General features: G+C 40.6%; 1 protein-coding gene across 1 annotated transcript in view; it reads right to left on the minus strand.

Moving 5' to 3' along the window:
• Positions 1-25,484, minus strand: part of LOC139667494 (calcium-dependent secretion activator 1-like) — a gene marked incomplete at its 3' end in the record, with an annotated part of 45,805 nt that overhangs the window by 10,463 nt on the left and 9,858 nt on the right. Inside the window, exons 4-12 of the mRNA XM_071546968.1 lie at positions 23,980-24,081; positions 23,807-23,870; positions 23,096-23,219; positions 19,156-19,224; positions 18,211-18,243; positions 14,062-14,168; positions 9,036-9,192; positions 4,055-4,196; positions 2,157-2,306 (exon numbers count right to left, since the gene is read on the minus strand). Of these exons, the coding sequence (XP_071403069.1) occupies positions 2,157-2,306; positions 4,055-4,196; positions 9,036-9,192; positions 14,062-14,168; positions 18,211-18,243; positions 19,156-19,224; positions 23,096-23,219; positions 23,807-23,870; positions 23,980-24,081 (948 nt within the window). The remainder of the gene's footprint in view (positions 1-2,156; positions 2,307-4,054; positions 4,197-9,035; positions 9,193-14,061; positions 14,169-18,210; positions 18,244-19,155; positions 19,225-23,095; positions 23,220-23,806; positions 23,871-23,979; positions 24,082-25,484) is intronic.

A 25,484-nucleotide genomic window follows, 5' to 3' on the forward strand; every position in this document is an offset into this window, starting at 1 on the left:
GGCACAGGACAATGCATTGGGTCAGAAAAAATAAAGATAATATCTTTGCATAAAAACTGACAGGTACAAGAAAAAGACTGACAGACTGTTAGTCTTAAATTATTAGTGGATTATTGGTGTGAAGAGGAAAAAGAGGTTAGAAGTTGGGGTAAAGTGGAGGGCTGCTGGGACTGGGATTGCTTGTACTGTAATCCCAATTCCTGCAGACACAACCATAGTCCAAGGAACATCCAGACACGAGGGACCCTCCTCACCCATCTGGACCCCCAAGGAGAGAGAGACCCAGGCCAGTCTGCCCCTCCACAGGGGGTGACTAGAGGGAGGGCAATGGGAAAGGTAGATATGGAAAGATACAAGCTCATAACAAACCATATAAACTTGATTTGTGGCAAATCAGTATAATCTGTAAAAGATTTTGAATGCGGATTTGATTTTTTTTGGGGGTTGCTGTTTGGTCTGCTTTGCATTTCCAAGTCATGTTTTTGCATCTTTCCGCTCTGTAGTACAAACACATGCGGTGGGAGTGAAAATGGAGCGCCATTGCCGGGCCTCCATTTTTTTTTTAAAACACTGCCTACTCTATCGACTTGCCCCATGCTGCAACGTTGACATGAACATGGCTTTCAACTGGTGCAAAGGCCTGGCAACAGACTGCCGGCTCTACGTAAGTTCTCCAGTATTCATTTTAGATGTTGAGCCTTGAGCGCCGCCACCTGATCTTGGGCCGCGTCGCAAATGAAACAAGTCTACCGTTTCTGCTGGCATCTTTCCTTGGGAGGGAAGTGAATTAATTACGAAGTAGAACGCGACAGTGGAGGTGCAGCTCTCATCATGTTTTTACTATGAAACACTTGAGAGTCGGTATCATCGGCTGCACATCCTCAAGATCCCAGGCGAGGGAATAGGAACGCATGAATTGTCGCACCAGGGTCACACTCTGCAGGATGCAGCATGCATGCTGGGTAGGAAGGGGTTTTTACACCTTTTAACCCTGTTGTCGGTGCAGACGAAGTTTCACTTAGGTTTTGATAGTGGCGTGGATAATGTGTGGAGTGTATCTTGAGCTGTGCAGAGAGTGCGTTCAATTACCGCTCCTAAACATAGCGTGGCCATTACCTTGGGGCAATCTCACAACACATGTGCTATACATATTAATATAAAAACACTCACTCAAATGAGACATACCAAGTAATAAGGCATATATAATTAAAGTTCTATATACTGCAGCAAGCGCTGAATCTCTTTTCGCAAGCTTTTAGTTAGGTTTAAAGTGTGTGGTTAACGGGAAAACTTTTATTTTATTTTATTTTAGAATCAGTATTATTGCTGTATTATCTCAGTATTATTCCCTTTTTAATAATAATAATAATACCTTCTTATCTTATTCCTTTTTATTGTAATACCTTATATATTTGTATCCTTTTTTATATGTTTTTATTTATGTAATACCTTCTTATGTTATATGTCCCTATCTTTTTGTCATGTATGATCTTTCCCTATTTTCTGCTTTTTATTTTGAAGCACATTGAGTCTACACCTGTCGTATGAAATGTGCTATATAAATAAACTTGACTTGACTTGAATACCTGCCATTACTTTTAATCAACATTGACGTTAGCTGAAATGTGAAATTGTATCCTCAATAACTGCATTTCTATGTAAAAAATAACTTTGCTGACACTTTCTATGACTACCATGTCTAAGGGCAATCATAAGGAATTATCATGCACTCATAATTCCTCATGACCTTGCTTATAAGAACACTTAATGTTCATTATAGATAATGACATAATTTATAATGAATTATAAGTACAAGCCTATCAATGGTTATAACTAGTTATCCATCAGAGGTTGTCCAGGCAACATTTTAATCTCAGTGGGACAAAATCTGAGAGATAACATTTTAAGCATAATACGTTCTAATAAGCATGGTCAAAAGTGAATTAAGTGAATTTTAATTCCTTATGGGAGCCTTTAATGCACTATTGATGTGGTAGGCCTAATCATAGAAAGTATTACCAGAGCTGCCAAAAGGCATAATGTATAGCGTCCTTCATAAATTCAAATTTTCATTCTTTGGGGTAATATGAATTCGATGCCACGTTCATGCCAAGGACATGTGTGCATGTCTCAGGCTCTACGATACAAATACACACTCTGACTCATAAATAGCTGCCATCCAGTTGGGTGTAGAAAAGCTGGGCATTTGTGGGAGGTTAACACTTGGCACTGTGAGATTTGGTACTTTGGGCATTTGGAGGTTGACATTTGGTAGGTTGACATTGGGCAGAGTACTTGTTATACTCCTGTGGAGAAGAAACACAGAAAGCAGAAGAAAGAGATTCTGTGTCAAACGTGTTAAAGCAATAACCTGTGGCCTCCAGAGAAAATCAAGTTGAATGCATGAACAGGAGAAAGGAGGAAGTATTAACAATGGTGATATAAAATCAGTTAAAGAAAAATAGTAAAAACATAAATAAATGTAGTAGATTTTAGCAATGGCACAAAAGTTTAAATTGACATTGTTCTGGTGATGTTTTTACTAGAGGGGAATTACAGCACAGTAATTGGAGAAGTACTGGAGAAGTGAGCATATGGACTCTGGGGGCCGGGGTGAACATATGGCAAATTACATCCCTGCCACAGTCAGTCTTTTCAGCAGTACCAGATGTATAGAAAGACTAAACACAATGCAGTGTCAAACAGACAGAAAGAGAAGATTACTGACTTATTGTTTCAGTCCTGCTTAGAAGAAAATTGTGTTCTTACATCAAGCCAGTGGCAAAATGGGTAATTATTGGACAAGCAGAGGCTAATTGGTTCATTGCTATTTCCACATGCACCCAGACGTGTTACACAGGGGTCAACATTTCAAACCTTATATTTTCTCCAAAACCCCTCTGATGGTTTGTCACATGCTAAAACAAACGTAGAAGGGAGAGCCTATGTGTAATTCTCATATGTGTTTGTGTAAGAAGTTTGCATTTTTGTACTTGAATAAGAGGTGGCAGGACAACAGTTACAATGCATGTTTCGATTTTCCCTAATATTTCTGATTATGTGATATTGAAATTTATTGAAACCATCTTTCCTTCCCTTGGTTATTTCTTCTGCCGGGAAATATGTCATTTTTTTTTTTTTTTTTCGTCAACAATTAAGAAAATCCAAATCCATTTGTACTGTTTTTCTGGTACCTTTTTGGTTGTCTTCAGCATTGTTGCTAGCTAATAACTGATTTATCTTCTGGATAAACAACATTACAGCTGAGAGAGAAACAAGCTTAATGTCATTTTTTTTTAATATTCACTTTGGTATCAACTTTCAAAATGCTGTAGCAGAGAAAAATGTTCTTCTCTGATGAATACTGAACACATCTGAGCTTCAACTATTGACTCTTCACCATTCATGATATATTAGGGAGGAATTTCAATGTTTACAAGTTTACAAACTGCATGTTTAAACAGATTTTGCAGTCCAACTCTGTAGGGCCTAGTGCTTTTATTTCACAGCTATTGCAGAAAGATCCAGTATTTTCGTCTTGGCAACTGCTACAGAAAAATGTGCATCATGTGGCATCATCTAGACCAGTGGTTCCCAACCTGGGGTCCGGGGACCACCAGGGGTCCTTGAGGGGGTTCCAGGGGGTCCCCAGCAAACTGATGAATTGTTAAACTTCAACATTATTTCACTGACAAGAAGTTAACACAATTAGAGAATGTAGAAGAATGACTGTTTTGATCATAGTTTCTCTGTTATCTCTCTACCTACAATACAGATAGTCACGGAATTCTGGACATAATCATATCTAACAATAAAAATATTCTCAGATTTGCATCCGAGAGACAGAACTGGGGGTCCGTTGCTTGAATTAGAGGTCCATGATATGAAAAAGGTTGAGAATCAGTGATCTAGACATGTAAATCTCATCTTACTCTGATTTGTGTTGCTAGTATGGCTTGGAGGAAGGATGCAGGGTCTAGTGAAATATGGCATAATCCTCGAAACACAACTCTATGGAGACAGGTGGGAGATACTGTAGGTCATGCGTCCTTACTTGACAGGCTCCCAGGATTCCCTTTCAAAGCCCCTGTGGATAGACTGCGCGATGGAGGACTCCATCAGATCCACGTACCGCACCACCAGGGGGGCGTAGAGGTCCTGCAGATGCTTGTGGAACTTCCCATTGCACAAGTTATCTGGAAGAGGAAATGCAAGAATTATGACCAATTGGTTGCCTGGGTCCAGACCTTTGACTCCGCCCACTCCACCGAGTTGACTGCTTCTGGTCTGGCATCGTGACATGAAACAGCGGTTTCTCTCGGTTGAAAAATCGACTGGTCCAATGAGCGCCGGGGGGGGACTAACGATTAGCCAATCAGCGTCAAGCGTTGTCAAGCTGTGCGCCGGAACCAAGGAGGAGTAATAACAACAATGGCGACTGCTATAGACAAGATAGACGCTGCTATCCAGGCTGTTCTGAATCCATTAAAAGTCGTTGTACTTTATTTTTACTTCGCTCTGTGTCGTCAAAGATGCTCTATACTTTCTGAACCGTCTCTGGTGTTGTCATGGCTACGCATCAGTGTCGACTTAAAATGACGTTAGATTCAGGCGGATACGTCGGTCTCTAGTGATCGGTTAGGGAAAAATCGAATCCCCCTCCCCCACGGAAATCGGTTAGAGTGGAGGCAATGTCAGACTGAAGATGGAAATGGAGTGTAACAAGTTGACAATTCTGTCAATTGGTCTACATCCACTGTTATGAGATTTTGTTTGCAGTGGCCGAAACTTAATGGAAGCTAATAAATGACAAATCTGGTAGGTGCAGCAGCTCGTCCTAAAGGGAGACACTGGCTCTTCGTTAGCAGGTACGATGCACAGCACATCCATTTTTGCAGCTTTCTGACAAAAGGTCGGTGTCTCGGGGTGTTTCTAAATACGAGCCGTCACACACATTTCCTCCGCTCTCCGCCGGCTCCCAACTGGTAAAAAGGCAACACTGACAAAGACCACAGGAGATAAAATGGAGGCCAGTGTGTGCTAATGTGATGCCTCACGGCTCCACGCAGTGTGTCTGCCTTTCCTCTCCCTCTCTCTCTTTGTTTTTCTCTCCCCCTCTGAGCATGTGTGTGTTTGTGTGCGCGCGCGTGTGTGTGTGTGTGTGTGTGTGTGAGCGTGTTGGCATGGGAGTCAAGGTCGATGATACACAGTAGGTGCGATGTTTGTTGTGTTCCCTGATTGCCACTCTCCCAATTAGCCACTTGAGCGGCTGCTGTCCACTTGGATGTGTGTGTCCAGGAGTGTGTTCGCGGGGCTCGCCGCGTCCCCGCCACCACTGCTCTGGACCTCATTAACTCCTCGAATGGCGTCCGACTTTGGCGCCTGTCTGGTGCTAAGGCTATTTACTGCTACATAAGTGCACCGCTGTGGGGCAACAGAGCAGATGACCTTCTGTGGAAAAAGATGCCCCGTCGATATGGGTTTATTAAAGTGTGCGCTTGTCATGCTTCGCGAGCGGCAAAAATGGGGGGGGCGGGGCGGGGCGGGGGTGGGGGGGGGAGATGATGTTTGTTGTGTTTTATGCGTGCAGTGGAATACACACTGGCATGTTGAGCGTGTCCAGCCTTTGTATTAACATTGTGTGTGACTACACTTCTTGTTGCATATACAGTATGTAGATCAGAGAACTATCGACGCACTTTCTCTTATCTGATTTTACTGTGGAGGTCAATGAAGAAATTGGACAGGAAAAATACTTCTGAAGAGTGCAAAGTTTCTGCTTTTACAGTACTGTGCAAAACTCTTAGGCACATGTAAAAAAAAAAAAATCTGTAAAGCGAAGAGGCTTTCAAAAATAATGAAATCAAAAGTTTCTAAATCTTATTATTATTAATATTCGATTAGATTATTATTATTTATGTATTTATTTATGTATTTTTTTCCTTTTTTTATTTTTATTTTTATTTTTTATTTATTTATTTTTTATTTTATTTTTTTTTATTTTTTTTTATAGTCATTATTATTTTCGCCTATACTATATGCCTTGGTATTACGTAAGCATGCATAGGGAGTTGTCTGAAGCCAGCCAGGGGAGGGGAGGGGAGGGGAGAGGAAGGGAGGGGAGGGTGGGATAAAATGTTAGGTTTCTTTCTTTTGTTTTTTTTCTCTTTCTCTTGAATTACACTGTCCGCAACATTGTGTTAAGGAGATGTATAGACACATATGGATGTGATGCATGCGGGTATATGTATTTGATTTATTATCGTTACACTGTAAAGAAACAAAATAAAAATTTGATCACAAAAAAAAAAAAGTTTCTAAATCTTAAAAAAAATGACTATAAAGAGCAGTCTACTGACTACACTAATGCAGAAGACAAAATCTATATAAAAAGTCTAGGGTGCCTAAGACTTTTGCACAGTACTGTATGTTTAGTGATGGAGGGATGATAGTTTATTTCTGACATCTATTATTGACACAGCTATTCCACACTGTGCTCAAGTATCATGAAGCAGAAGACATCCAACACCCTAAAACCATATTAAGATGGATTGAAGGGACTTGGGATGATACATGCTAGCAAGAAATGTAAAATTACAGCAATCAATTTTGAAAAGAAAATGAATTCAAAATGTCTCAGTATAACCTAAAGATGAAATATGAATAATATAGGTGCTGAAATGTTGAGCAAATTGTTTTTCCAGTGAGACAATTTAGCCCAAGCGAGTAAAGGTGGCAAATGCTTCTGAAATCCTTAATAGAAGAGAAGTATACTGGATATTTAATTTGCAAACTTTATCCCCCAAAGGACTGAATGATGAGATTCCATGGCATGTCATGCTCTAAGGAGCTTTGGGATCAAATAGACCTATTTATACAAGATACAAGTATTTCATATGATTGCACAATTTTGAATGACTTATGAAAGCTGCAAGGCCGATGTTTTCATTCATTAAATATGCAATTTCTGTAAATATTTTTGTAAATAGATATAAGTATGTGATGTGGTGTCTCACTTGTTTCTGTTTTTATTTTCTTTTTCTTATGTGTGGACTATAATGCGACAGATTGTACACATGTCACTGTCAATTACTGAGAGACACTCCCACTGGAGAATAACTGTCCCACACCTGTGCACACAGAATGGGCGGAGCATTATCTATTTAAGATCATTGTTGTAAGAATTGTTTAAAATACTCTTGACGAAGGTCCAGAGGGACCGAAACGTTAGTGACTAATAAACTGTGACGCTGAGCAAGAGCAGTGTGCGGGATCTTCTTTTTTCAAGGCAAATGCTTCTGCAAAATAGAATTCTATGCTTTTGGGATTTCATCATTTTCAATGGATGTAATCCGTTTTGATAGAAAAGAGCACTTTGCTCAGATTCTGCACTAAAAAACACAAAAAAATAATGTATTTAGAATGAATTTCGTAGCGCAAGAAAATGTGTAAAAAGTCAAAGGGGGAGATTTTTATAGTTACTGTACGATTTGCTCAGTTCGTCCGCCAGAAACAATACCTTTCTTCTGTTAACTGGTGGCTGGTGTAGCTATGTCCATTGCTATGCACCTAATTTGCCACTTTCACACAGTTGACAGTTGCAGAAAATGAAAAGGTGGCCAATTTGACACCACTAACAAGTGAGCATAACAAGCTATTCGTCTCTGTTCAGCTGGTGAATGAGTGGACCGCAGTCTGTCTTCTCCTTGACTCCCGACTGACAAGCTCAAAAGGGAAGCATTCCCCAGGGACAATTAGCGCCCTGCAGATTCTACATTGTGGATGGCGGAGTGTATCCTTTACAGGACCGCGGACAGCTCCCCAGCACTCCTTAGGCAACTGCATGCAGTTCATTAGAGAGATGGCTGGCCTGCAGCAACCACAGTGAAACCTGTTCGGGGCTCGCCAAGGTCTTTGATAATATGCTCCTGGCCCTTTTCACACAGACACATCCCAGTGTGCAACAGCTTTGGGGAGCAAGCATATTTCCCTATTCATGTCAATACATGTTTGTCAAGTAGTCCTTGGACTTCAATTTTCTTTCTTTCTATAGCATGTTCTTTGATGACTTGGTGTTTTAAGCACAAAATCCTTTATCAGAATTCAGCTCTTCCACTGATGGTGAGCACATACTATTTTTACTGTGAGCTCTTACGCCAAAATGAGCTCCGTTTCACAACAGTGCTAACAGCTGTGAGTCAGGAAATGTACCTATGTTGCTTGGAAGTAAATGATACTGTGACTGTCACAATGTGCATGAGGTTGGTTTCCTATTCACGGTCAGTGGAGCAGTTTTTTAACCATATATCTTGGCTCTCTTGCTCAGAGAGCCAAGGACTGATGTGTGATCCTGCTTAAGAATAGGCTTTCCTATTAAAATGCTGATTTTCAACACTATGATGGTTTTTGAGTCCGTTTCAGTTGCATTTGTATCACATCAACCTCTTGTTTTCTGCAATAAGCTAAATGTCTACACTCAGCAAAAAACATACTAACCTTTGCCAACGTTGCATTTTAGTCTTTTAGATTTGGAGCTGAACTGTTACTCTCAGTGATGTAGTGGGTAAAAAAAAAGTGTATAATTATTATATTTAATAGTTATATTTTCAGAAAGGAATTGGCAGTGCTATGTATAGCATTTTGAAATATCAATATATCATTGTAAAATTAATTGTGTTTTGGTATAATTACCATAAACAATTGCACCCATGGTGGAGATGATTGGTAGCCTCTATCTCTACTGGCATTGTTAGTGCTTTGCACCTTTAATTTATGCCTATTTTTTTCTTTATGATGTGTATTATGAAATTATGTCATGAAGGTTCATGTCAACTCAAAAAGGTGGGTAAACTGAGTTGTGGGTTTCACTCTCCACTACATCCCTATTTCTTCTCTTTGCCAGCTATAGTGCGAGAGATCTAGTCCAAGACCATGTGCCTCTACAGGTCCTGCTAGACCAATGCCAGGCATGTACAACTGCTTAAGGCCTCATGCTGAGTGCTGAACATGTTTCCTTATAATAGCTCCCCACTCACAGTCGATCCTCAGGAAGTCATTGAGCAGCTGGAAGAGGGGGAAGCTGTCCCAGCTGTCGGGGGGCTGGACCTCTAGAGCGGCATCCATGTCCACAGAGTAGAGCGACAAGAAGGTCTCGGCATGCTCCACCATAAGGTCCGACCACCATGCGAAGGCCTTTGGACGTAGAGAGGAGGACAGAGGGAGAGGGAGAGAGTGAAAGAAAGCGGGGACGAATTAGACAAAGAGAGGGTACGTTTGAATCCCCCCCCCCCCCCCCCCCCAACAAGCACCTCTTTACGCATTTACTCTTAACAGTTTGATTCTCATTCAGTAAAAAGGTTGGGAAAAGGGAAGAACGTAACTCCACTGATCTAGAGCGAGGCTCTTGGCTCTCGCGCTCTCGCGCTTTTCACAATATGAAATCAAGTTGTCGCTTCAACAACTTCACTGGGTGATCTCCGGAGGGGACTCTTCACGACTTGAAGCGGAAAAACACAGCGCTCGAGCACGGAGAATCACACGCTTTTCTGTTGGCCCACAGAGGGAACAGCAGCAGCTCCTTGACGAGCATGGCGGGGAGCTACTTAAACACTCACCCGCAGCTCCTTCACCGAGTCAATCATATAAAAAAAGGCGCGAGCTGATATCTCCCCATCAAATAGATGCAGTGGAGTGACTGTCAGGGACCAGGCTGCTCTCATGCACATCAAAAACATTCGCTTTTTCCCCCCCCATGCATACTCCACTCTTTCCATGGCCTCTCGAGGGGGGACCCCTGGGGACCCATGGTGTTTGCTCATTCACATCGAGCCGTCAACGCCGCAATGTGAATGTACCCATGGGCTTGGGTGGCGAGGGGTTGGGGGGGTGTGGGGGGGTGGGGTTCATGCACTTCGTTCGTGTGCCATGGGAGCTCTTGGCATCAGTTAGTTGGGATATGGGATAGTTGGCGAGTAGCATGAGCAATAACCAGCATCAGAACCACATAAGTGAAAACTTCAAAAAAAAAAAAAGCTTGTGACCTTGAATAGTAATTCTGATTTAGCTGAAGGCTGTTGCTACTATAATTCCTATCAAGTCCCAGTTTTTGCACTTCAATCAATTCAGAGACTGCACCGGCCGTGGTCTGTAGTTATTGCTGCCATATTTGAGGTCTGATTCTGTTTACTGCATGTTGTGAATTGATTGAAACAAAAATGGAACTAAGGCCAGTTCTTTCATACTGTCATGGTTGGGGTCTAGTGCTGGTTAGGCTGGTCTACTGTTTGTGCTCATCATTTGGGAGCACCGGAATGCATTTTATCGAAATGCAACGACAGTGATCGCTTTATCCCTGATCACAAAAAGCATGCTCAGCATTTTCTCCATTGTGTGTCTTGGGTGAGTTTGGGGAGGTGACAGACATTTCTCCTTCCCCTTCACAACACCTTCCCCAAGCCTACTAGACTTGGTAGACTAGTTCATACATGGGACCAGGGCCAGTTCAGACGGTTCAACACAGGTGCACAGATCAGGGTATACAGGGATGATGCTGCAGGTGTACAGCAGGGTGTTGGGTAGGTTAATGAGTTCAACACAAAGAGACACTGCCTAAGTGCTTGTCAAGGAGTGCCTCATCACCAAAGGCGACACTGTTGCTAGCTCAGAAGCTAACAAACATTGCCACAAGCACTTGATTATCAGTATGACCATAAGTTGAAAGGGGTGCTGGGGCATTGTTGAGGAGGGAAAGATTAATGACCCTCTACAACAATAGGCATATCATCAGGTACATGCACAGGACTTAAAGGGGAGGAAGACAGGGCATATGCCGCTAAAAATCAGTTGAATAACCACATACCTCTTTTCCCTGTTCAAATATTTCCCCGCAAACCAAATAAACAATTGAAATAAAAAGCAGAGAGGGAGTAAGTCAATTTTACTTTGGTCAAATATTAAACCTCATTACTTACTGACAGAAAAATAATCTGACAAGGGCTGAAAAACATAACATTTAAAGTAAGGGGGGGAAAAAAAAGATACAATCCATGGAGAAAACCTTAAATTGAAAGAAAATTCTAAAATCTCAGCGTTCAATTTTCTTCATCATGTCACCACTTCTGACTGTGCCTTCATGATGCGTTTAGCTCGACATTCATTTCCAACAGTTTGCCAGATAGACTGAAAAGCTGCATTGGCATTGCAAGGAGGACGTGATATGAGGATGGAGCTGTGAATCAGAATGGCACCTCCACACTACTCTTTACACCTTGTACTTCCTGGCAGGGACAGCCCACTCTACAGGAAGGACCAACTGCGATGATATGACGGATAAGGGAAGCCCTTTATGCAACAGGATTGATTCAAAGCAGTGGGTGGTCACTGGTGAGGGACTTTCCTTCCACTTGGGAGCTGAGTGTACATGAAACCTTACGACTCCCAGTAAGGAGGAGGCAAAAAATAACTTTGTTCAGTTTATCTGCTTAGACTTAACACTATTTGGGAGAACCCTTGCAGATAGCCCACTGATCATTTAAAAAAAAATGATTTTAAAATTTTTGCGAAAAACCACCAACTGCAATTCTGATAATGAGGAGCTGGTTCAAGGATCACTGTAGAATCAGGGGAACATATTTGATGGGGCATCTACACAGGGGCTTCCCAAAGTTATTTTTCAGTCAATAAACCATACTCAATCTATGCATAGTGATTGATTGATTTATTTGATTTATTGATTATCACCCTTGTTCATGCAAAACAGTATGGAATGATACAACTGTTGAGTGACAGTTCACTGTGTCCAAGAGGGTTTGACCATGTGGCCTCTTGACACCTGCAGTCACTCCCTAATTCAATGTCCTATGGCGGCTTTTCAGGTGATGTAATCCGCCCTCTGGCAGCCATAGTGTAGGTCCTAAGCTCTTGGCAACAATGGCTGTGAATGGCTGATTGCATTTCTAAACTTGTATCTTGACCAGCTCAATAATATGGAATAGATGGTATATAGATGATATGGTTAATTTATGTGTTGTTTTTGACTGGTATCACCACTGATACATCTGATTGGTTTTGTGTTTAGATGTCAGCTTGTTAGCTAGCTAATTATAGTATCTCGTCAGCCAACCATCACTGTTGTTAACTGATTTGGACACTAGCTAACATATCTAGTAGAAGCTAACATTAGTAGTTAGCTAATTGAATGTTATCATTAACAACATTGGTTGCTTTGTTACAGTAAAAAAGCTTGCTATCTAGTTACCTTGCTAACAATGCCAAAAACCAACTGTTCGTTCAGGTTAAGGCTCAATTATGCTCAATGTTAAATATGTATATGGATAGGGACGGAGCCTTCTGTCCATACTCTACGTTCATTTTGTCCGTATTTGTGCACGTTTTCTGAAAGCTTACGGATACGGACGAAACAGAGCAGTACCACCGAAGTACCACCGGAAATCATGGGGGCAGTGTAGCCAATAGTTCAAGCGAGACCAGTGAGACCAGCAAGACACGACAAAGACATGTTGTTTGTTGTTCACATGGCGACGGTGGACAGAAACGGTGGACAGAAACTTTTGACTCTCTACTGCCCTCTAGTGGATGTATTGCTTAACATCTATGCCAACGTAAAGGACGCATGGAAGTATGTGGGCAGCGACGGTTACATCGTTTGAAACCGACGTATTTATTTTCGTACGTAAAGGGAGCATAAATGAGCCTTAAAGCTGACTTTTCTGAAGCTTCAACTCAGAGGGATGAATTCACAAAGAATGGATGACTGCTGACAGCACCATTTTTTTGCAGTTGCGAACACAATCTGCGCTATCTCAATGTTCAATTCACTAAAGAAACTGTGCAAATCAAGTAATCGCGCAGACACTCCCACACAATTAGTGCTGATTTCAATTTGCGACGAGACAAACGGCAATCGTCTTTGGACAAAGCCACAGAAATCCGCCCTGAGAATGGTTTGCAAAACATCCCAAACTGCCCTGTTGCTTAGCAAAGCAAATGACGTTAATGTTAACATGCAAACACTAGCCGCTATACTGCTTACACTAGCTTCTACTAGATACGTTAGCTACTGTGCAAATCAGATGTGTTTACAACTAGACATATAGACGTGATAGCTGACCAGATGGTTAGCTAGCTAATAAGCTAACATTATCTACACACAAAATGGATGAGATGTGATTTATCAGTTCTCAGTCAAAACAGTACAAAAATGAACCATGTCTTGTTTACACCCACTATTGCCAAGAGCTGAGGACCTCCAATATGGTCACCTGTAGGGCTGGGTATCGCCACTGATTTCCCGAATCGATTCGATTCCGATTCACAAGGTCCCAATTCGATTTGATTTCTGATTTGATTCGATTCGATTCAATATCGATTCGGTTAGGGATATTTCAGTTACAATACCAATTTTGCTTGGATATGAAAGATTCTCAGAGAACTAATGCTGTAAATTGTACAAGGAACCCTCTAATCTGGTGCATTATTAAAAATATTAATGTTTACATTTAGAATTGACCCCAAAGCAGTTACATGAATGTACTTTTTATTTAAAATGACCAACACACTACAGCAGTCAACACAATATAGTGCAAGTTGTGCAACTCTACAGACTCTACAGTCAGTGAGGGTGACCAGATAAGTGCTTTCTTTAGTGCAGTATAGCTTCAAGCTTCAAGCATCCATGGGAAAAGGCATATATTAAAAGATTGATCTCAGGATTTTATGAATCGATATCGGATCATTCAAATGAAGATCGATTTCAATCGGAAAATCGATTTTTTAAACCCAGCCCTAGTCACCTGGAAGCCACCTATAGGCCTACAGCCACACGCCAACATGCACTGGTGAGATATGGAAGAGGAGATCAATACTGTACCGACTGATTTCCACTGCTTGAACCTGAAGCCTGTTTAACATAAGAGCCAAAAATACTGTAGATTCTCCAGAGGTGTTTGTCATTTTTTGCCTTGACCAAGCATTTTGAAGAGAATTTCTGGTGTGTGTGAGTCAGTTTTGCACAGGGGAACACGTGTATACTGGCACACTGACCTCAGCATGGTGCTCCTCATTCTGTTGAAGCACCTCAATCACCAGCTCAGCCAGGCGAATGGTGTCCTCCAGTTTTTTGGCAGGGGTGACTAACCGCCCTACATTCTCTGGAGCACAAAGGTGAAAGGTCAGTGTGGGCAGCCTTAAAATCACACCAGTGTCTGATCAGTACGTCTTCTTCATCAAACAAAGGCTCTAGTACATAATTGGCTACTGTAGGCATGCAATTTAAATAGATGATTATGTCATCACCTTGAGTGTTCCTGGACTGTGTGTCGTTTTGATATTGAGGTGGTATAAAAATAATAAAACATGCATGTTCCCTAATACTTGAGCTTAAAAAATTACCCTGGTCGTGTCTATAGTGTCAGTCTCAATTACTGTGATCAATCTCAAATGTCATAGAGATGCATTAAAAATACAGTCATGAAATACAAACTCGCTATAATTTCAGTTTTACAACATATTGTTAAACATATATTTTTTTTTTCTATCAGTAGTTTTAAGGCAAACTATCCCTGTTAAAGTGTTGAAAGCACTGACGGACAGCTGGAACTAGTGATGGCCTGTGGCATGTAGAGAATGAGTCACATCGTTGTCACTCTGCCATTGCTTTCCCAGCACAGTAATGACGCCATCCAGAGAAAACATGGGCGTAATGAGTCAAAGTAAAGGGGATGTAAACAACAGGTACGCTGGACACTCATCATGCAGTAATGTGGTGATTATGTTGTGCAGATCTCCATGGCATTTGCCTACAGGTGTCCCACATCCGCACCTTGGCTGATTGCTGCAAATGTGACTGTTACACGTTTGTCCATGTTTGTCTTTCTGGTGGAACTGCTGTGACCAAGATGGGGGTCAATCAGTTTTAAAGTTGGTCGATTTTCCGAGGTGAAATTGCATCTCACTTTGTATTGAGACGGAAAAAAAAAAGCACCACAATGAATTTAAATGTAACTTCCATACTATGTCCTTTGGCCTGTTATTTTATTACACATCGAATGGCATACAGTAGGTAAAAAAAAACATGACTTATTAAAATAATGTTGAGTATAGCATGACTGCAGTGGTGGAAAGTAACTACTGTAAGTACATTTACTCAAGTACTGTACTTAAGTATAATTTAGAGGTACTTGTACTTTACTTGAGTATTTCCATTTCATGCTACTTTGTACTTCTACTCCACTACATTTCAGAGGGAAATATTGTACTTTTTACTCCACTACATTCATTTTACAGCTTTAGTTACTAGTTACTTTGCAGATTTAGATTATTAATACAAATTATAAATCAACTAATAAATTATGATACAGTTTTATAGGTTAAGCTACCCAGCAGTATATAAAGTAATTAAAATGATCTCCACCTTTACCAGCTGCAACATTAAAGTGATGAACACATTAATGCATCAATAATTATAGTCCAGTAACATGATATATATGATTCTGAAATGGGCCATTCTGCATAATGACTACTTTTACTTTTGCTACTTTAAGTACATTTTGATGCTAATACTTTTGTACTTTGACTTAAGTAAGATTTGAATGCAGGACTTTTACCTGTAACAAAGTATTTTTACACTGTGGTATTGCTACTTTTACTTAAGTCAAAGATCTGAATACTTCTTCCACCACTGCATGACTGTCCATTAATGGTCAACATGCTATATGGTTAAACAAAAAATGGTTCAAACAGGTGTGTGTGTGTGTGTGTGTGTGTGTGTGTGTGCGTGTGTGTGTAAATATAGAAATAAGCACTAGTAATGGTGCAATTTTGGTGATTTTTCCTCAGCCTTGGTTATTCACATTTTAATAGTACGCACTTTACAGCATAATGCACACGCACACGTACACACACACACACACACACACACACACACACACACACAGTTGTGCTTTGTAGGAGTTGAATTGACCATGTCCAGAGCCAGGACTGTGTGAAGTCCACCTACTGGCAGAGCACTTGCGGCCCAGTGGTGGTTGTGGACAGAACAGTGGGCCAAAGGGTGAGCGCTGCTGCTGCTAACTGCTGGAGCTTAAGCAATGCTCCAGTCTTTTAACATGGCTGGGAGCTTCTGAAGAATGGGACTTCTTTGCTGGTTCAAAGGGGGATTGTTAGGATCTAGTAATGCCTGTCAAGGAAGGGGTATTATGTCAGAGTTTGGGATGCCAAAGAACAGTCGTTTTCTCCAAGCTACACATGTTTGACTGTTTTGCATGAATTACTTTGTGAAGTTTTAACTGACTTCATCAAGAAAGTGAGTTGACAGCCTCATACATGTTTTACCTCAGTAATGAAAGGTCAGGTTTGATGGTGATGGCTGTTATCTTTTAAGCTGCACAAGGCAACTTCACACTTTGGCACTTTGTTTGCATTTTTGAACGTTTGAAGAACTTTATTACCCCAGAAATCATGTAACGTGACGACATTAAATCATGTAAATTTCTTCTTAGTGGCCGGCGGGGAGGAGATGGTGAAAAAATCTTTAAGCAGCAGCGGGTTCAGCCATCACTGGTGAGTCCAACTTTTTCTGTTCCTTCGCTGCTGTTTAGGAGCCACTTTTGTATTTCACTCTTTCGTCACTTTCTCTTTGTCGAGGCGATTTCCCATCAGTGACCACACCTAACACCTGAAAATAATTTGGTAACACTGTACAATAAGGGTACACTAAGTTAAGGGTTAGTTAATGCTTAATTAACAGTTAACTATTGTGTAATTTACTAATGGTGTTCATGTTAAGGGTTAGGGTTAGGGTTAGGTTAGGCAGGTATTAATTTATACATTATTTAATAGTTTATAAAGATGACTATTAAATAATGTATAAATTAATACCTTAATTAACATGAACACCATTAGTAAATGATTACCAGATAATTAGTTAACTGTTAATTATGGGTTAGTTAATGCTTATTAAGCATTAACTAACCCTTAACTTAGTGACCCTTATTGTAAAGTGTTACCAATAATTTGGGCACATCTACAGAGTCTCCATTAGTAGCGATTGGACGCTCTTCTCTGTTGCGGCCCCACTTTGTCATTTAGACTGACAAGGCGGGTGTATTTTTACATAAAACTTACACTGTGTCAAGCTAGTGTGATGTCAGAATTGGTAGACATTCATTTGGGATTCTTCTTAGTACTGAAACAAGTCACCTTGAGATGAAATGCACAATTTTCAAACACACATGGAAGGTTTTTCATGCATTTCTTACAGAGGAAGTCATTGCCTTGATTGCAATATTTGAAATATCAGCTGCATGCTTCTCTTACACCGTAGTGACGCTTGCAACAAAGCAGCACTCTCTCTGTAATGGGTTACTTATTAGTGATTTCCAATGGCATTGTGTGAATCATCTTAAAATTGCTTTCTCCATCTTTGTTGCTCATCAGCTCGCTCCTTCTGTCCTTTCTTGTTTTGTCAGTTGGCCGTCCATTTCTCTGTCTTTAGAGTGCGGGTAGGACAAGGTGTGGCACTCTCAGCGAGTCCAAATGTAATCGACTAGTTATTATATCACTAGAATGGAGAGCAAAGATGAAGAGAATTCTATTTGGAAGCCATATTTAAGAAAAAAATCACATCAGGGAGCATTTAGGACCAGTGTTCCCTCGAAGCTGATAGTTTGGTGATCTACGTCTAATAATTTATCACATTGACCAAATAACATCTTGTCAGTCGTCAGTCATTGCTCCACTTTGTCCCCGGAAATTTAGTCTATTTATATAAGCAGGTTTGGAAGTTTTGTTTGCAAACAATATTAGGTTCAGGGACTAGTTTAATCGACTGACACCCTCGCTTTAGCAAACTTTGCAGACACATATTTTTTGATAGCTTCAGCATTTAAGACAATTCAAGCAGAGGACCATTGGCAAACTGATGGGAGAACTACTTGGGGTCCACCAATATCAGGGAAGGCTGCATCTCCATCCCAAGAATTCAGTGCAGTGGAGAAACTACAGGGTGGGAAGCATAATGCCGTCACAACGTTCCTGCAACATTCCCGGTGATGCTCCTTAGACATTGCTCGGCAATGTATCAGGGAGGTTGTGATACTGTAGGTTATGGTGCTATGGTTTTAGGTATTGGCTGGGGATGTTCTAGTCAGGAATGAGCTAATAGGAGAGGTTAGACATACAGTACAACGTCACCTGGATCCTTCAGTTTTTTCTGAGTTTTCTCCGCTAAGCGAGTAAGAAAATCGGTTGCAAGGATGGAGAGGGAGGAGGAGAGACAGGGGAATGTGTCAGGGAGAAAGTGAAAGAGAAGAGAGAGGAAATTCAATACAGGTAGCATAGGAGATAAGGAGTCGGTAATAGGAGTAAAGGCCATTCGATAGCCAACCCATTCAACTTTCATCTGGAACCCTTGAGCAAAAGTGCTCCCGTTGTGGCACATTTTGAGATATAGGAGACTGGATATAGGGAGCAAAAAACAGAACAATATGAAAAACAAGGCGTCTTGACTTCAACATAAAATCTGGAAAAACACAGCAAAAACCTGTTAAATAATATACAAATATGTCAATAGCAGATCATCTTTTTAAGGTTTCATTTGCAGACAGACATGTGGACAATGACTCGCAAACGTTGCTTTTACAGCTGGCCAAAACCAACCGGGTCCAAAGATGTGTCACTGGAAATATCTAAAAGTCAATGAAATACCCTTTGGAGTTACTGTCGGATGCGGATGCCCTGTTTGAATGGTGCTTCTTAATCGTGTACCATGATCTTACACACTGAAGAGGATTTACACAGAAGCAAAGTAAAAATGCATTCAAGTCGCAGACAAACAGAGAAGGGGGGTCTGGGCAGGACAGAAAAAAAGCCGACATAAAGATTAGACATGGATGTTTTCAGTGGATAAGACCTAAACTGAACCCAAACCTTATCCAGAAACTGTAACAGGTGGCGTTCACGGACAGAAACAACAGATTAAAAAAAACAGACCAAAAGCACTTGAGGGATGAAGAAACCGGGAAATATGAGGTAGCTTGTGGTGGTTGGCGTGCACAGGGGTTATAAGAGGAAAAAAAATTTTTAAAAAAAAGGGTGGAGAGGTGGAGGGCGAGGGTGGGGAATGAGGAAGGTACTCACGAATGGTTAAATCCATCACTTGAGACGCCAAGCAGAAGACAGGATGCTCATACATCTCTCTCTTTTTCCCTACAGAGAGAGAGGGAGGATACCGAGGCATGCAAAAGGCCAGGGTCAGAGAGGAGGAGCAGAGAGTTTCCTAGGGTTTGACCGATATGAGTTTTTTCAAGGCCGATACCGCTATTTTTCGCCCGAATCTGTCGATAGATGATGTTTTGTGCTGATATTCAATATCTTAAAATTTGATCATTTTCATTCCAAAACACAAAACAAAAAAAAATCCACCATGGACAGCTTTTAGACCAAAGATTAGAATGGCGATGACGCGGCAAAAAAAACGTCCACGCCTGTGAAGGGTGAAATCCTGTTTTCCCAATCCCAATTTCTGTGGTTGCTTTTTCTGAGTTGTAATAATTGATGGTGTAAATAATTTGCCGTTACTTTTTCACGGTTCTCGAACAACAGCAGGATCATTAAATTGTTTTTTTCTTGAAGTCTCAAAATGCGAACACGACTCCTCTCTTGAACGGGAGTTTGCTAGCTTGTTAGCATTTTGCGAATTCCAGATAGTTAAATTATAATGATCATGCTGTTCTTTGACAGACGTGAAAAGGTTATTGCCAATTAACATTGCTCATATACATTTCACATAAATTATTAGAACACAAAAAAACCAACCACGGAAAATGTTGATTTTTTTGTTTTGCCCATAGAAATTGAGCGGGGCATATCTCTTGTGCTGTATTTTGTGGGTGTGGCCCATTTGAAACGTCATGCCATTCTTATCTATGGAACACTAAACCACCAAAAATAATAGTAGTAACATATCTCTGCATATTTGTGTGAAATCTGATCAAAATGTTGCATCAAAGGTGCTACATGAATCATTTTTAAACCTCAGCATATCATTAGCAAATGAATAATGATACATTGGTGTAATTACTGTAAACCAATGAGAGCATGGTGGAGACGATTGGAAGCCTCTATCTCACTGCAGTGGTATTGTTAGTGCTATTGTTTCTCAAAATTAAGACTACATTTCCCATAAAGCCCGTTGTTTTCCCTTTGTGCTGTAAAGCAATCCAGCAGATTTCCCTCCAAATTCGACCCATTGGCGCACAATGTAAAAGTGATGGGCTCGTTTGTTTAGAGTAATTATACTAATGAATCAAAATTAATGTGGTAATGATTTATTGATGTTACAAAGCCACACATAGCACCTTTACAGTCTTCCCATAGACTGTAGTTTTGATCATTTATATAATAACTATCTAATCAAACTGTGTGGTATCCATCATATCAGAGGTGGACGATACTGACAGACCAATATCGGCAAACCAATATATCGGTCTAACCCTAGAGTTTACAGTTCCCAGGCCGTGTGTCTGGCTGTGAGGCTGGCTGGGGATTGTTGGCTGAGATACGCAGAAGTGGAAAGAGTGAGCGAGCGGAAAGAAAGGCATCCCCTCCATTAATGCGAGAGATGGGCAAAGGGTGTATCCAAGCATGTGTGTCTGGGGTGTAAGGGTTCGATGGGTTGTCTACTTTGGATTAACCATTCGTTATGCCAAGCAGTGGTAAAATCTGAAACATCTGAGTTTTTCCCACGGTCAAGAAACAAATCAATATGAGGAAAAAGGGGATTCGGGGAGAATTAACAACCCCAACTGAGATACTAAGGTTTGTTTTCCTTAGTGTCTTCAGTGTGGTGATGGTATTTCTTTACAGACATCGGTGTTACAAGCTTTTAAGGATGCATTCAAATGCGAAGTATATCATTCTAAAATCATTTAAGGACAAGATTCTGTCTTCAAGTCAGTGGCCAAATTTACATTGTGCTCAACTTTGAGTCTACAGAATTCTGTGATGCCTGCTAAAGAAAACCTGGAACCATGCAACAGAAAAAAAAAAAAAAAACACAGAATTGCCACAAGGGGCAATCCCACCATGCCTTGTTTATTGGCCTTCCTGTTTCCAAACAGCGGCTGAAGAGAAGCAGCGAAGCCAATAGGCAAGGAAAAGAGAGGAGAGGCAGTGAGAGGAGAATGGAGATTATCGGAGAACGAGGGAAACGGAGGGAGGAGGAGGGAGGAGAGGAAACAGCGTCACTCCAACTACCAGGCAGACCAAGGTGGGAGATAGAGGCAAGTTCAGGACTCGGCTAGAGAGGGAAGCTGAGGCACGGTGGACGAGGTCAGCGTAAGGAGTTGTGGGGAATTGAATGCATTTTTACTTACTGTACACTAAGGAAACAGGCTGGAGGTGAGGTACATCAAACACTGCATTTGTCACTTAAAACAATAGCTATCTTTTCACGGGGTACATTTGTACATATGAGCAATCCGTGACGAGAGGCTTTTCCTGCAGCTGTGGAGAAAATCTGGAGGTTAGAGAAACAGCGGGAATAGCAGCACCTGCTCTATCATGCCAAGTCATATCTGCTTCAATCTGTCTTGAAATTAAAGTATCATTACAGTATGCTGGAACAAGTGATATTTGGCTTTTTAGTTGGATCAGGATGCCCATTTGTCATTTATCAAACCATCAAAAACCCACTGTTTTATTTCAAAACACCTCAGTTATCAAACTGGAACTATAATAAAACTGCATCAAACATTGTGGGAATGGAGGAGGTTTGGACTGAATTTATGAATTCACATACTGTAATATCTTGAATCAATATTTGTAAACATAAAGAAGTTAGAAACCAGAGAACAAAGGCTCTAATTGTTCTAACATCAAGATAAAAAAAAAAAACAGAAAAAAATGAAAGACGAAATGTTTAATCTTGCTTAAAATCCCATGCAAAATAATGCTGTGAATATTATCGTTTGCAGTCAAAATGGCTTAAATTGCGTGTGTTAATATAGATATTGTAATATACAAAGGCTTTCATTCCAAAAACGAGATATCTGCCATTTGATAAAAGCGATGTCTACTCTGACAAAATGATTGCTGGCATGAAAGTAAAGCACACTGTGGGTTACTAGTAGAGTTCTGTGTCATTTTAACACCTTGGCCGACAAAACAGCTCTATTTGTGATGATACATTCATCAACAACAACAGTGAGTGATGAATTTTGCGAGGCAATTTTTTTCCAAAGTGGAAATAGAGTGTATAATGATTCTATCTCAACACTATTTATAGTGTAGTGTTCTGGAATGAAATACATTTAACATTATGCAATTTGGCAGCTGATCATTCATTCTCATAAATTAGTTTCTATAGATGCTTGAAAACCCTGAAGTTGAGTATGTGCAGGTATGAACCAGTAACCAGTAGTATCTATACCAGTGGTTCTCAACGTGGGGTGAGGGGACCACCAGGGGTCCTTGAGGGGGTCCCCAGCAAATTGATGAATTGTTAAACCTCACTTCATTATTTTTTAATTTACAAGAAGTTAACACAATTAGAGAATGTAGAAGAATGACTGTTTTGATCATAGTTTCACTGTTATCTCTCTACCTACAACACAGATAGTCATGGAATTCTGGAAAAAATCATATCTAATAATAAAAATATTCTCAGATTTGGGTCTGAGAGACAAAACCTCATCAAATGGGGGTCTGTGGCTCTAAGGTGGACTAAATTAGGGGTCCTTGATATGAAAAAGGTTGAGAATCCCTGATCTTTACTGTTGCACCTTGATTCACTGATGTCCTTTCCTTTGCCTTCATACCACCCCACCTTCTTCCAATAGCTATTTGATACTACCTATTCACCTGTGGGGGGCAGCAGACAGTAAAATCTTCTATCCCGAGGACACACACACACACACATCCCACCCCCCCCCCCCTAGGGATCACAGCATAAAATGTATTCAGACTAATCTTTTACATTTCAATCCATGTGATAGGCAGGTGTTAACTGCAGTCCCACCTCGACTGGTAAAACACTGACATATTAACAGTCGGTCATGTGTTTGTAGAAGTAACTCACCTTCTAGTTTGGCGTACTCTGACAGGCGTTGGTAGTTGACTAGAGCCGCCTGCTCCAGACATTTACGGATCACAGTCTTGACTTCCTCTTGTGGAACCGGGGTGACGATATCTTTCATCAGCACCTTAACGGAGAGACACTTTTCCGTGTGAACTCAACTCGTCACGGCAAGACATCTCGGTGACATTTTACGTTAAAGGAATAGGTCACCCAAAAATGAAAACTCTGTCATCATCTACTCCCCCTCATGCCAAATGAAACACAGGTGAAATTTGTTAGTCCATGTAACACACAGGGAGGTTGCCAGCACAACTCGGTAGCAGCCTTCTCCAAAACAACTGAAGTCAATGGGGACCTGTTCTTTAGAGTTCCAAAACAAAAACAGCCAAACAATCACACTGTGAATAGAAAGACCTATACACCATTATTTGTTGCAAATCAATCAGCTGTGGTTAAGATTTGCACTAAATGATGGTGTAAATATACTGTAGGTCTTTTTGGAACTCTGAAGAACTGGTCCCCACTGACTTCAGTTGTTTTGGAGAAGGCTGCTATGGAGTTGTGCTGGGAACCTCCCTGTGTGTTATATGGACAAACTTCACCTGTGTTTCAACTGGCATGAGGGTGAGGAGATGATGACAGAATTTTCATTTTTGGGTGAACTATTCCTTTAATTTGCATCCATTTGTTTGGCAGTAAAAATGCACCTACCCTTTCAAGCAGGGACAGAGTGGCCTTCAGCGCTCCTTCCGGGCGTCCGAATGGGAAGCAGTACCTGTGGAGGCGACAGAGTGGGTTTTCCCATGAGCCCTCACAGCAGGCCAGTTTGGCACCAGATCAGGTCAGATCAGTTGGCCTGGCGGTCGGTGGTACGCCGCACTTACCTGAAGTGTGTGATCTGGTTTTCCAGAAGCACCCGGAGCCTCTCCTTGATCTCCTCGAAGCGCTCCTTCTCCTCCACCGTCACTGTGCCGATGCCGTCGGGCCTGAAAGCCAAACAGCAGCGGTGGGAGAGACACACAAACCCTTGCTGAGGTAACAGTGGAAAATCCCCGATAGATTTCTGGCAACAGTGTCCTATAGGGCTGAACAATTAATCGAAATTTTATCGAAATCGCAATATGGCCTACTGCAATTTTCAAATCGCAGGAGGCGCAATATTTGTTAAAGGCGAAATGTGTCAAAATACCATTTTAAATGAAATATTGTGGTGCTGCAGAGATGTCCTGGCCTACACATCATATTCTACAGACTTAAGAAAACATCTTTGTTTGGTACAGATCCCCGCAAAAATCACACCATAATCATTTTAATACGTTTTTCAGTGAAAATGAGAATAATGATGTAAAAATGATCATTCCCTCTAATATCGCAAATCATATCGCAATTGCAATATCAGTCAAAATAATTGCAATTAGATATTTTTTCAAAATCGTTCAGCCCTAGTGTCCTACATTCAAAAATACCACAAAAATAGAAGTATGGGAGTACTTGTTGTTGAAATTACTTGTTTACAACAATGTCTACCATGGTTTGACCAATGTGGGTTTATGAAGGCCGATACTGATGCCAATTTAATTATTTTTATATACTGAAGCTGCCGATTATCTTTAAATTTGACCATTTTATGCCAAAAAATTCCCCAAATATTACAAGTATTCAGTGTTTCCCCAGAATTGTGTTCTCGTCAGAGTGGAAAAGAATCGAAAGAGAATCCAAGGAGAATTTGAATCTGAGCATAAGAATAAAACTAACAACAAATCATATTCATGCATACTTGTGTGGAATCTGATAGCGCAGTGTTGATCAATTCTACAATACATATGTAATCAGTCAAACTGCATCATATCCATCATATCAGAGGTGGAGGGCATTAATAAAAAGCCTACATCAACCCCACATGTTGTTCAGACCTTAATGGTCTATTTGAGTGCTAGAAATCAATGCATCAGCGGTTTAGATAGGCTTTCTCTGAGTCCTTTATTCCTGAAAGTTGGCTACTTTGGAATCGAAAACTCTTATCATTTTATCATCATATATTTTTGAGAAATATTTGTAAATGCTGAGGAACAAAAACTAGGATATGTGCTTTGGAATGAGGTGGAGAAACATCACTAAAAATGAACTGCTCTGTTTTTGCCATATACATAATATGCCATTATTTTTGTTTGTTTTTTTGTATGTATGTTTAAAAAACATGTTGAAACAATTTGAGAAACTACTGTTTACAATGTGGACAAACACCAATAAAAAGAGTTTTGAAAAAAAAAAATGAACTACTGAGGTAAGTATCAAGTACTCAAGTAAAGCACAAGCACATCAACACTAAAATATTATAATATATAATAAATATATTTAATGCAGTAAATCTATTTTTTGACACCCAACA

The sequence above is a fragment of the Centroberyx affinis genome, unplaced genomic scaffold (assembly GCF_046629955.1).
Source record: "Centroberyx affinis isolate AG114_WGS23_722 - 3 ecotype Tasmania unplaced genomic scaffold, CSIRO-AGI_Caff_v1 ptg005564l_1, whole genome shotgun sequence".
Taxonomy (NCBI): Eukaryota; Metazoa; Chordata; class Actinopteri; order Beryciformes; family Berycidae; genus Centroberyx; species Centroberyx affinis.